The sequence below is a fragment of the Dryas octopetala genome, chromosome 5 (genome assembly GCF_963921425.1).
Source record: "Dryas octopetala chromosome 5, drDryOcto1.1, whole genome shotgun sequence".
NCBI lineage: Eukaryota > Viridiplantae > Streptophyta > Magnoliopsida > Rosales > Rosaceae > Dryas > Dryas octopetala.
In genome coordinates, this window is record NC_141370.1 from 10132131 (window position 1) to 10145273 (window position 13143).

Here is a 13143-nt window from a genome sequence, read left to right on the forward strand (position 1 = left end):
ACGCAATGATTGGGTCTGGAACGACCCACGTCAGCAAATTTGGACGGTACTGAACCCCACTTGTCATACCCAATTAACGCTGGGCGTTAATTAATCCCATAATGCAAAAACAGCTAAATGATTGGAGCCGCACAGTAAGATCCATGCACCGCCGCACCATCTGAACCGCACGGTAAGATCGTAACCGTTGAATGTGCCACGATCAATCAAATCCAAAAAATAAAATAAAAATAAAAATAAAAATAAAAACAGAGAGCTTTTATTATAAATTCAGAAGCAGAGGAGCTCTGTTAGTTGATTTCTCAGAGTAGAGAAGGAAGGAGGAGGAGGAGGAGGAGAAGAAGAAGAAGATGAGGTTTGGACTTTGGAGAGCCTCAGAACCCATTTTAGTCTTTTTCTCTCTCTGAAATTTTGCTTTCACGGTGATATCGCCGGTGTGTGTCGCCAAAAGTTTTGGTTTTTCCGGTGACATGAGAAGCAAAATGACCGTTTTCACCCCTTGAAGTCAGGAAAAATTCCGACTTTGTCCCTCAGACCGTGACCCAAGTCTTCCTTGTTTGATTTTTTCTTGTTCTATAAGTGGGATTTTATAAGTTTCGTGATTGTTTTCTGGGTTTGTGATTTTTGGGGTTTCCGATCATTTTCAAGTCTGGTTGGTAACTTTGGACCTAAAAAAGGGGAATTGGGAGGAACTTGAAGTATTCTTTGAATTCGTTCTATTGGGTCATTGTGTTTTTTGGAGTTTGATTTAAAGTTCAAGTTGGCTTTTTATGTGCTTGAGTTTGAATATTCTTGAGAGTTTTCTATTAATGGACAGTTCTTGCTTAGATAATTGAGATGGGTCATCCGAGATAGTCTAACGTTGGAGGACTAAGTTTTCCCTTCTTGGATATGACCCTTTTTTGCACTATTTAGATTTGTTTTAAAAAAATTTTGTTTTTTTTGTTTTTCCATCTTAATCGTTGTTAAGGTTAATGGTTTTGTTAGATTGAATTTAGTTATAACTTTTCCTAGTATGATCTGATGATTTAATTTGGTTAGTGAATCAAGTGATCAATTCCTAATACAGTGGTTACTGCAACAGGCTGGAACCATTTGCAACTAGTGCTTTCCTTTTTGGGCTTCCCATTCGTTTGGTCTCAAATTGAGTCTCTGGCTTTCTACTCTTTTTTTCCAACAATTCTTTTGCCTTCAAAGAGAGTGTTGCTGGTTCATCATCATCATCATCATCATCTTTTAGCCTTCCAAAAAAAAGTTGGGTTCAAAAGAAAAAAAAATGGCAGTCTCTTTCACTCGTTTTTCATTGTGGTGGTGGGGTGGGAAGGAGAAAGAGCCTGCTAATAATGGGTCTGCACTAAATTCTTCTTTTGAGTGGGGTTTTGGTGGCTTGAGGGAACCTGGAGCAGTTCAGTTCCCTTCGGTTAAGGGCACGAAAATGGCCTCGTCGCCAAGAAAGGTTAAGAGGAAATGGCAGCGTAGGGAAGAGAGGAGGATTGATAGGGAGTATGATGTTGTGCTTGTGCCATCAGATGGTGGTGGCTGTTTGTCAGGGTCGGAATCCGATGACTCGGACTGGTCCATTGGGTGGTTAGAGCCTCATGGCTCTGGTTTCCAGAGTGATGATGAGTCGGATAATAGTTTTGCAGTGCTGGTCCCTTGCTATAGCCCTGGTTGCAAGGAGGTGGTGGAGGGTTCTAATGATGAGCTTTTGAGTGCCATCAAGAACCTCCCAGATGAGTTCTCTCCTGGTAAGAGTCTATGTTGCTTTTCTAACTCTGTATTTCTTTCACCGTTTTAATTTTTGCATATTGTTGTTGAGCTTTGTTCCTCTTAAATATCTTGTCATCTACAGCATGATTGAGAATTTTAGTTAATTGACATCTGTATGCTTCTTAATTGACCATACAAAATCTTCTGTTAGGTGATTGATTACTTACTCTTGGAATAAATAAAGTTGGATTATTCATTTCATTTCAAAATAATTCTACTCTAGGGAAACTTAATCAATTATTGTTATAGTGAAGAAATCAATGTCACTGTTTTGGTTTTAATTTTATGTGGGATAATTTGTCAATTAGTATCTACTTAATGAAAATTAATTAGTCATTAAAGCATACTATATTTGTCCAATCCTATAATTACACAAATTACTTTGCGGCTTCAAATTTCAAAGCCATCAGAAAGCATATATGGGGAAAGTGGAAATGAACTGTGCTATGCATAATATCATGGGGACCTCGGATCCCGAATTCTAGTAATGTAAAAAAGAAAAGTGACAAATTCTTGTTTGGCACTCGTCCATAAGGTTGCAGGACAGATTTTACTGGAGGATCAAGTTAATTGATCTGCCACTTTGATAATCTCACTACCTTGACACCCTGCTCTGGTTGGCAGATTGTATGCATGAGCCTCACCAAACTTCTAGAAACACTTGGTTTTTTTACCCTAATTTTGATGTCATAGCACATGAGAACACGTCCAAGAAACTGCGACTTGTACATGAGAACAAAATCACAGATACCATGTTGAACACAACTCTAGAGTGTTTTTTTGTTTTTTTTGTTTGTGGTGGTGGGATGGTAATTGACAGTTCTGTACTGGCTACTACTATACCTGTCTTTGGTGACCCATCAATACATTTAAATGATTAAAATCAGATTCATTTACATGAGGAAAGAAAATGCTTGTTGGTTTCATCTGTGTGCTAAGTTGTGTTCAGGCTTCAAGTATATCATCTGTGCTAAGTTATGTTTGTTATGCTTGAAATGTACTTTCAGTGCTAAGTTATGTTATTTACGCTTGAAACATGTCGTATGTACTAAGTTGTCTCTGCACTTTCGTTGTATATGCAGATTGCAAGAACTACATGGCACAATGGATTTCTTCTCTTCAGAACTTTGATGCCTAAAACTAGCTCTTGTATATCTATTTTAGTGAGTTCTTCATTCTGTGATCTATTTGAAGAATCATATCTGTTACATATTTGGGTAAAAGTAGAAAATAATTTAGGATAGGATAGACAGTATTAGGCCCTGCATCAGCATCCTGCCTAAAAGCACCAGAAGTTTAACATCCATCACACTTGAGGATGTTTCATCCAATTAGGACAACTCAAAGAAGCGCCTTGAATTTTAAAGAGAGCAGGGAAGACACTTCTTGTTTTCTAGCTTGCTGTATGCTAATTGTCATCCTTCTACTATTAGGCGCACATCAAGCAGTGCAAAAAGAAATGTGAAATATATTGGAGATTCTTTACTGTGAATACGGCTTTTGTGAATATGATGATCATCATTGTTATGGTTTTTAGCTCTCTACTATTGTAGATAAACTCTTTCTCTAAAGTTAATCAATGGCCAGTCTAGTTTCTACTGAATTTTGCAGTTTCTTCATTCCTGTGCTTGCAATATTATATGTTCCATTTGTGAATAAATCAAGCAAATTTTGTCAGTGCCTGATGTGACTGCGATGTTCTTCCTTCATTTTTCTGTAATGCCTTAAATCCCAACCACATGCGTTTAGTCAAATCTTTTTGGCAATCAGCTCTGTCATGGGCTGTAATCTTTGTTTTAGGCCATGAGGCCCATGATCATGCATAAAAAAGAATAAAGAAGCATAGGTCATGGTGCTTTGTGTCCTCCACCATGGCACCATGCACTGAATTCATTTGGTTTCCTATATATTATTTGTCAGTTGTCATGATTTGGAATTGATTGGGATCAACCAATGCTATCATTGCAGTCACTTGTTCCAATATGGGCTTTCAAAAGAGGCTCATTAAAGGCCAATTACAATAGTACCTTTAAGCTTGTGGATGCCATTAAATTCCTGCTCTGTAGCTCTGAATTACAGTGACAATGATGAGCCCCTCCTTGAATTTTGGTTTTAATGTTTGGTCTTAAAAAAGTTGTGCAACTTGCAAATGGGATGTAATTGATTTTTGTGTTGGTAGTGGCATGGCCCGTTGGGGTTTGTATGGTGAGGCTGAGAGTGGACCACCTTAATTGTGGTTGGCAGATGTTTAATTTGAGGCTTCAGGGATGAAATCAATGTCTCCAGCAGTGTTGTATGAGGGTTGGCACTCAGCAAGAAATGTTCAAAGGTTCTTTTTAGGCCCTTTTCATTGAGTGGAAGAGAGAATGTGTTTGGATGCTCTCTCTCTCTCTCTCACAGCAAGATTTCTGTGCTTTACTTTTCTGGTGGAGACCAAGATATGAACATCAACACGAGCATCCACTTCCTTGGACTTTCTTATCTCTCTCTTTATATGTATGTAGATTGTAGACCTTAGTTTTGTTGATAGTCTTTTATCCATTTAAGAATCAAATTTCATTGAAAAGAACCCTTGTATTTTTAGGGTGAATAGAAAAACATTTTATGAAAGAGTATTTCCTAAGTATTAGAATATAAAATAATTATCGATCCTTATAATTCACATCAGCCAATATAAGTAATTCATTTTAATTGGTCCAAACTCAAATAAATATGTGAGATTACATCGGACATTCTAAGCATTAATCACTAACTGATTAGTTTTAGTTAAATTATATAATTTTTATACTATAAATCTGTATATCATACAACCATTTTGTTGTTATAGACTTATAGTGTACATATGAATTTAGATTTATGAATTTTCGAATCTATAATCTATTCATGTGACGTACCAAGCCGCACTATGGACAAACTCTTTTTGAGACATCATCATGTAAGTAATGAGACTACCAAAGTGCCTTTTGATTTTTCTATCAGCAGTTTTGTTTTGAGAGATGATACCCACATACCTGATATCTCATAATGCCAGAAGAAAAAAATAAATAAATAAAAAACAGCGTCCCTCCAAAAATAACTGAAATACCTGTCCCTCCCCTGCTTGTACCACTAACTTGGGCACCCAAGCTTGGTCCACGGCCACTCCTTGTGAATGGGGGTGCCCAGTTATCAAATTTAGGTTGCTTCTTAAAGAGTACATTAAAAATTGAAAAGCAGATTACTTGCACCGTTGCACGGCTTCTGCACCAAAATTCATAGCTAAATATACTGAAAAAAAAAAAAGAAAAAAAAAAGAAAAAGGGGTGCCCAGGCCCTTCACACCCTGGAAAAGCAACCATGCCACGTGGTCTTACATTCTGGCTTAGCTTCCTAAATACATTTTTTTATGTTTAATGCATCTTTGTTTTCATGGAGGAACTTTGTGTTTTTTGAAAAGCAAGGCATTGAAAAAAGAAAAAAGAATTAAAGAAGGGAAAGCAAGGCTTTGACAAAATATTCGGGCGAAGTTTGCTCCCATCCATGATCCTATAATTAGCAAATTAAAAAATGCATGATTGGTTTTGTAATACTGTCAACCTCATATCATATGCATTCCTTTTTTCAACAAAACGTTTACTGCATTACATTGGAGGAGACCGAATCCTTAATCTCCCAAAGGGATTTGATCACCTACAACTCTCATAACCTTTGTTGCTGCTCACATTCATTCTTAAAGCCTGTCTTTCTTTTCATTTTCTTTTTTCTGTTTGATTCAAACATATACCCTCTTACTTTTTATTCATCAAAACTCTCTCTATTGCTTTTGCCTGGAAAGAGAGTGTGATTCATGTTTTTTGTTTGAAGAGAGAAAAAGGGTCACTGCATGGTTTTAGTCTGAAGAGAGAGAATCAGATCAGAAATCAGAAAATGTTGCAGAGAGCTGCAAGCAATGCATATTCATGGTGGTGGGCGAGCCACATCAGAACAAAGCAATCAAAATGGCTGGAGCAAAACCTCCAAGGTACCCATTTTTATTTCTATCAAACAGTAACTGGGTTTGGTATATTCGATCTGTTGAACAATCTTCTAAATTTTAATATTACTTGTATGATCCATTTCCAGATTGATAATAATATTTGAACCATAATCCCGAGCACATCTCTCATATGCACATAAGAGTACATGTTGGATGGCCAACGACATGCAATTGTATATGCGTTGTTGAAATTCAACAGCGCATAACAATATGTACACAGTGCACTCTCCTATGCACAAATTGTTATGCGTATAGGAGAATTACCCTTCATATCTTTATAGTTTATATGCCATTGGGGATATGTTTTGATGATTTTGGCTATGTGATTATTTTCTGAGTCAAACATTATAATCCAATTATATATGTTGTTTTAGACAAACACATTGCTGGATCTAGATTCTTGTGAAATCATTGTATCATAATATTGGTCTGTTGACTCTCTTAGTTACTCACCATTACAAGTTTACAACTCACTGGTTTGCAAAATATAATGTTTCATATCAGAGGGTGTAATTGGATGAGTGGAGATTTATGAATGCTTTGATATTTCAATATAAGATATTGTGAGAAAATGTTAATGTGTATCACTCATCTTATCTCAGAGAATTAATGCCCATGTAAATATTTGATTCCCTTGTGCTGTATATCAAATTGAAAATTTAGATAAAAAAGAAGTTTTATCTGTCTGCTGAAACTTGAATATGGTATGTGGGAATTGCAGATATGGAGGAAAAGGTGCAAATTGTGCTTAAACTCATTTCAGAGGATGGAGACTCCTTTGCCAAGAGAGCAGAAATGTACTACAAAAAGAGACCAGAGCTGATAAACTTTGTGGAAGAAACCTACAAAGCATACCGGTGCTTGGCTGAACGGTATGATCACATTTCAAGAGAGCTACAGAATGCCAACAACACAATTGCTTCTGTTTTCCCAGAACAAGTTCAAATTGCGATGGATGAAGAAGATGAACATCCCTCACCTAGAATGTCAAGAAGGCCTCCAGATCTCTCAAAAGGGAATATCCCAAAGGTTCCAAAGGGGCCTAGTAAAGATTTAAGGAGTCTCCTTACAAAAGCCTCAGCTAAAAATAAGTTGAAGCCTCAGACGTCAATGAAAACAGCAACTTCTGCTAAAACAGTTCCGAAATCTGGTTTGAGCAAACCTCAGGGACTTGAAGAGATTGACAAGATTCAGAAACAGATTCTGGCCCTACAAACTGAGAAAGAATTTGTAAAGAGCTCCTACGAGAATGGAGTTGCAAAGTACTGGGAAATTGACAACAAGATCAAGGAAAAGCAACAGAAAGTAAGCAATTTGCAAGATGAATTTGGCGAGGGAATGGTCATTGAAGATAATGAGGCTCGGAATTTGATGGCGGCAGCTGCTTTAAAATCATGCCAAGAAACATTGGTTCAATTGCAGGAGAAACAGGAAAGTTCAGCTCAGGAAGCAAGAGTTGAGTCCCAAAGGATTAAGGATGCCAAGAAGAACTTAGAGTCTCTCAAAAATCAGTTTCAACATGATCCGAGCAATCAGGAAAAGCCTCCTGCAAAAGATGAATCTGTGAATGCAGTAAATGAGAAAAACTTGGACCAGGAAGTGGGCAGTGTGACACAAGAGAGACAGAAATTAGAGTTGCTGCAAGAGAAGATTAAGGAACATTATGAGGCTGGGTCCAATACATCTCTCACTGTTACTGAAATGGCAGAGAAGATTGATGAGCTTGTGAATAAAGTGATCAGCTTAGAGAGTGCAGTTTCAACGCAGACTGCTCTAGTCAAGAGATTAAGAAGTGAAAATGACGAGATTCATGAACAAATTCGAATTCTTGAAGATGATAAAGCAAATCTCATTGATGGCAAGAAGGACTTGAGCAAAAAGCTGCAGGAATTAGAGGAAAAGCTGCATGAAATACAGGATCTAAACCAAAGTGTTGAAGCCCAGAATAACAATCTCCAGACACATTTTACTGAAGCGCATAGTAATCTTGACCACATTTCTCATAAACTGCAAACCGTGAAGCCAGATGAGGAGCTTAATGTCACAGAGTCATCAGGAAAAAAAGAGGAATCTCTTGGTGAAGCCAAGCTGCAAAAACAGTTTGAAGGAGAAGCAAAAGCAGTTACTCCTGTTGATGGATCCAAGATACAGCAGGGAGTGAAGACAGATGAGGGAGTGAAGGCTAAAGTTCCTCTGCGAAAAGATGAAGAATCTCTGGCTGAAGTGAGACAGTCAAAAGAGTCTACACAACATGAGGAAACACCAAAACCTGGTGATGGTTCTGCAAAAGTTAAAGATATTCTCAGTGCCTCCGCTGACGATCAAGGAGAAGATGTTTTACATTCCTCGACAAAAAATGACCAAGATAAGGAACTTCTGGACAAAGATGATAAGCAAACTTCATTGCAGAACGTGGATAATCTTCATGATGAGGAACCGAAGGAACAGGCAACAATGAAAGATGACGAACCTGACTGGCAGCAGTTGTTTGTGAATGGAATGGAGGACAGAGAAAAAATTCTATTGGCAGAGTACACTACAAATCTTCGGAACTATAAGGATCTCAAGAAGAAGTTCAGTGAAGCTGAGAATGACCTCTTTGAAACATCAGTGCAGATAAAAGAACTGAAGAGTGCCAATACCATGAAGGATGAAGAGATTAAATCATTGAACAAGAAAATGGATCTTCTGCTACAGAAATTAGGTGAAAATAACAAAGAAGAATTCAAAGCTTTAGACCACCGGCAGACCCCAACGAGTACACCAACAGAGAAGGAAGAGAATGATGAAATCAAGGGAATTCAAACTCACCAAACTCACACCACATCACCAATCGAAGAAAAGTTCCGGTCGAGCATTGATGAACTGTTGGAGGAGAACTTAGATTTCTGGTTAAAATTTAGCACTTCATTCCATCAGATACAACAATTTGAAACTAGCATCCAAGATTTACAGTCCGAGATCACAAAGCTGGAGGAGAAAAGAAAGAAGCAAGATGGAAGTAGTACTGCAAAATATTCTATGAAATCAGATGCACGGCCGATATACAAGCACCTAATGGAGATACAGACTGAACTAAATGTTTGGTTGGAAAAGAGTTCCTTACTCAAAGATGAACTGCAGTGCAGATTCTCCTCTTTGTGCGACATACAAGAAGAAATAACAAAAGCTTTGAAGACAAGTGCTGAGGATGGGGACTTCGAGTTCACAAGCTACCAAGCTGCAAAATTCCAAGGCGAGATTTTAAATATGAAACAAGAGAATAACAAGGTTGGAGATGAATTGCAAACAGGACTGGAACATGTGACAACACTCCAACATGAAATAGAAAAGACTATGGCAAAGTTGAACGAGGAATTCAAGTTCTCTGGATCAAAGAAGCAACAGTCTCCACAGCTGACTCACACTGAGAGTCGGTCCAGAGTTCCCTTGAGGTCATTTATCTTTGGTGTATCACCAAAGAAGCAAAAGCGATCAATCTTCGCTGTTATGGCCCCTGGAATGCATAAGAGATACCACGGTTCGAAATCTAGGCCATCCCAGCTGTAAATTGTATCCTCGCGCATTGCTTGTTTTCTTTGCTTTCATTCCCTGAATGAAAGATTTTGTTTTTGTACTTTTGAACAGTATTTTTAACAGATTTCAGTGGGGTTTTTCCTTTTCCTTTAGGTCTCCCTCTTTGTTTTTGTTTTTGATCTGGGAGTGTATGTTATTTGTTTACTATACATGTTTTGTAGTTTGTAAGTATCAAAACAAGAGGAGCATTTGAGCCATTTATTACGATTTTGACATGGACATTTAAATCCAGTTTTGGTGCTGTGTTTTTCTTTGGAGTTCCAAGTACTAGAAGCTTAGTTACAACTTTTGCCAGTATTACATGATTTCTTTCTCCATATTAGAATCAGATGAAACTCTATGAAACACAGCTGATGAGAGAATTTTCCTTGCATGCCCTTGATGAACATGCAATTGAAACTTGAATAAAAATGAAATTGCAGGAAAAAGTAATAACATTTCAAGGTCATAAAGCATACAACAGTAGCTTATTATTCAGTGAACTATAATGCAAAATGTAAAGCGTTTCTGTACATTTTATTGGTGATATAGCTAATTCTTACGCTGTGACCCTTCCAGCTTCCAACCCATAGTCATAGAACATTTCTCATCTCCAAACACACACCACTTTCAGATACCCTTTCTTCTTTACTCCAACATTTGAGCTACCTAATTAAGACAGCTCACCGTATAGGGAAAGTCTATTTACTATTGATAAAAGGCACCCCTCGCAAAAGAGAAAGCTGCAATACTAATCCACGTATTGATCAAGATCATGGCTCTTTTGCATTGAATGATACTTCTGCCACTACCTTGGCTCCCCTTCCTTTGGCTATGTAAAGGCCTATGTGGTGCATCAGCTCCTGTCAGGAGAAACAAATATTAAACAAGAAGAGTTTTATTATTTAAGAAACAAATTTATGATACCAAGCAGTAGATTCTAGCATTCTGCACTTGAGGATGGATCTCAAGAAGATTATTTTTGTCTGCAACTCCCTTCAAAACTTACCATCTTCAGGTAAATGCAATGTTGAGTGATGAACAAAAACCGCACATACACACAAGGGCACACAGACGGAGAATTCACATCTCCTCAGTCCTCATTGACTAGCAAGAAACGGCTCAGTGAAAAAAAAAAAAACAAAAAAGAAAAGCAATCAAATTTCTCTGATCACATTGCTTGTACCTCCGACCATCTAGGATTACATTTTAATTTTCAGTCTCAGTCCTGAATCAGCCCTGTGTATTCAAAATATCACAAGTTTAAAGTATCTGGCCACAATTGTGGCCAGAACTAACCCATACTGTAGGTAGACAGTGATGAACTAAGAGCACTGTTTATTAAATATATAAAAATAACTTGGAACACAATTTTTGAGGAAAAGAACCAACTTTAAAGGGTACACACTGTCAAAAGGGGAAAAAGGAAAGAAAAACCAGAACAATGCAGCTAGTGATACAAAGATTTGAAGTACCTGGGGATGAGCTATAACATCTTTAGCAGTTTTGGCAACATTAACTGGAATATCAAAAGTGGCACAACCACGAGAATACACGATCACATCCTCCAGAGGAGCAAGTAAACGACGATTTCTTGCAGACAAAGTGGTACATACAAAATCTAGCACACATATATCGGTACATATCCCCACGACCAAGATCTTCAAAAATAAGAAAAGGAAATGGCAAAATTAGACAGAAGTAACAGAATTCAGAAAGCACCAATAAGAACAAAGCATCAAATGCAAATTGCACAATAACAAGCACATGAGCACTTTTCAGGGTTTAGGAGATGCTTACAGCTTTGATCTGATTACTTTTAACCCAATTGATAAACACATTAGAGCCGTCTTTCTCAATCGAACCAAGAAACCCATCAATGCAATCTTTACACCTAAGTGTCACATTTGGTTCATTTTCCAACCATTGCAGGGCTGCAGATAATTAAAAGTGAGATACTAACATAATGAAATACATCAAAGGTCGATTTGAATTGGATGGAAGGATTTAAATTGAGGGATTTGGATTTGAGTTTTTAGCATAAATGGCTTAATTGAACTTTAGAAATATTAATATTAATTGAACTTTATAAATTTGATTATTTAAGAAAAGGAGAGATTTGAAATTCCTCATTTTCTTCCTAATGAATTTATACATGGATTTTATTAACATAATAAATTAGCATTACTCTAAAAATTCAAACCCAGATCCCTCATTTCAAATCCTTCAATCCAAATAATTGGGGAAGAAAAAAAAACAGGCAGAAAAAGGTACCTGGGACTAGCTTTGCTTCATCAGTTCCAGCAAAGCAATGAGGAGGATAAGGATGCTCAGGAATGTCAGGGTGATGGGAATCAAGGAAAGCAAAGACAGGCCATTTCCTTTCACAGAACAGTCTGGCAAGTCTCACTGACTCCTCCACCATTTCAGAGATTTGCTTGTCAGGCTTTCTTGGTGCCTATTCAACATACATGTAGCAATTAGCATGCACAAATACACACAAACCCAACAAAAAGCACAAAGTGGGCAATCAACCAAAAACAGATACGACAAATTACAAATCTAAAACCTTGTTTTGTTTTTGGTCAATAAATCTAAAAGCTTGTTGTTTTTGATAAACTGGGTCATGAAAAACAGTGTGGAGGGGGGGGGGGAAGAATGAAATTACCAAATTGCCAGCGCCGACGGTACAGAACCCATTAACGACGTCGACGAGGACAAGACCGGTGTTGACGTCCCCGGCGAGTTGCAGCGATTCTTGGTGCACGGGCAGCTCCTCCTTGAGCAAATCAATCGTCTGAGGAACCATTTTTCACAAGAACGAAATGAAATGAATAAGGAAGAAGACTCTTATGATATGATATGATGCGCAGTCAACGGTGTTGGTGAAGAAACAGAATGGGGATTCGGAATTCAAGGTGAAATGGGTTTTGCGCCGTTGGATTGTCAAACAAACAACGTGGAGGACTAGGATTAGATAAGTTCGTTGACAAGGAAACCTCCTCAGACTCAGACTCAGACTGAGTACGTCACGGGGTTTGGGACTTTTGGGTTGAAGTATGTAAGCATACACAAAGTCTTTACATCCTAGGCTCCAATGCAGAGGAGGATGCAACAGTTATGGTGGTTAAAAACAGACAAATAAACCCAAGGACTCAAAGGAAAGACAGAAACAAACAAACAACTTTGGCTTTTGGGGTTTGTCTACTTATTTTTGTGGCTTTTAGCTTTACAGCCTTAAGGAAAAAAATCAAAACAAAATTAGTGGGATTCTTTCTTCCAGCCAATCGGTCATCTATGCGGAACGCGGAAGCGACAAGATTCTTGCCCACTGTTTTTTTAGGGTTACTATTGGTACACTACTCACATCACCACGTATTTCTCACATCACCCTTTTTTCTTTTTAATTTATTTAATTTCTTAATACACATTCTTAAAATTTGTAAAATATTTTCATTAAAAGAAAAAAAAAAAAAAAAAACCCAGCACAACCGCTAACCCCACCACTCGTGGTCATTGCCATTGTCGCCCGACAGTCCAACCCACTGGCCTCCCTTCCCTTTCTTTCCTTCATTCTCTGTCTCTTTCCCTTTCTATCTTCTCTCATATGTACCTCTCAACCCGTTTGCTGCGGAGGCCCACGACCTTGTCGGCCTCCAGATAAGTGGACATTGACCACCATACTAGAGGTCGAGAAGGTCACCAGCCTCTGCAACAACCGGAGAGTGAGGGACATAGGAGAGAAGAGAGAGAGAGAAAGGAAGGGAGGCCGGTAGGTTGGACCGCCGATGACAGGTGGCGGC

The 13143-nt window shown here is 38.1% G+C and overlaps 3 protein-coding genes across 3 annotated transcripts; 2 read left to right on the top strand and 1 right to left on the bottom strand.

Moving 5' to 3' along the window:
* Positions 1 to 299: 299 nt before the first annotated feature.
* LOC147284148 (uncharacterized) lies at positions 300 to 3373 on the top strand. Its single transcript, XM_086245504.1, has 2 exons — positions 300 to 1748; positions 2853 to 3373. Exons 1-2 carry the CDS (start codon positions 1277 to 1279, stop codon positions 2906 to 2908), a joined length of 528 nt encoding a protein of 175 aa, XP_086101630.1. The 5' UTR covers positions 300 to 1276; the 3' UTR covers positions 2909 to 3373.
* Positions 3374 to 5381: 2008 nt separating this feature from the next.
* LOC147284149 (protein NETWORKED 2D-like) lies at positions 5382 to 9544 on the top strand. The gene is made up of 2 exons (XM_086244899.1): positions 5382 to 5770; positions 6507 to 9544. Exons 1-2 carry the CDS (start codon positions 5677 to 5679, stop codon positions 9332 to 9334), a joined length of 2922 nt encoding a protein of 973 aa, XP_086101025.1. The 5' UTR covers positions 5382 to 5676; the 3' UTR covers positions 9335 to 9544.
* Positions 9545 to 9777: 233 nt separating this feature from the next.
* NIC1 (nicotinamidase 1) lies at positions 9778 to 12442 on the bottom strand. Its single transcript, XM_086243831.1, has 5 exons — positions 12009 to 12442; positions 11615 to 11798; positions 11141 to 11274; positions 10816 to 11001; positions 9778 to 10203 (listed from the first exon to the last, which is right to left on the bottom strand). Exons 1-5 carry the CDS (start codon positions 12147 to 12149, stop codon positions 10114 to 10116), a joined length of 735 nt encoding a protein of 244 aa, XP_086099957.1. The 5' UTR covers positions 12150 to 12442; the 3' UTR covers positions 9778 to 10113.
* Positions 12443 to 13143: the final 701 nt, after the last annotated feature.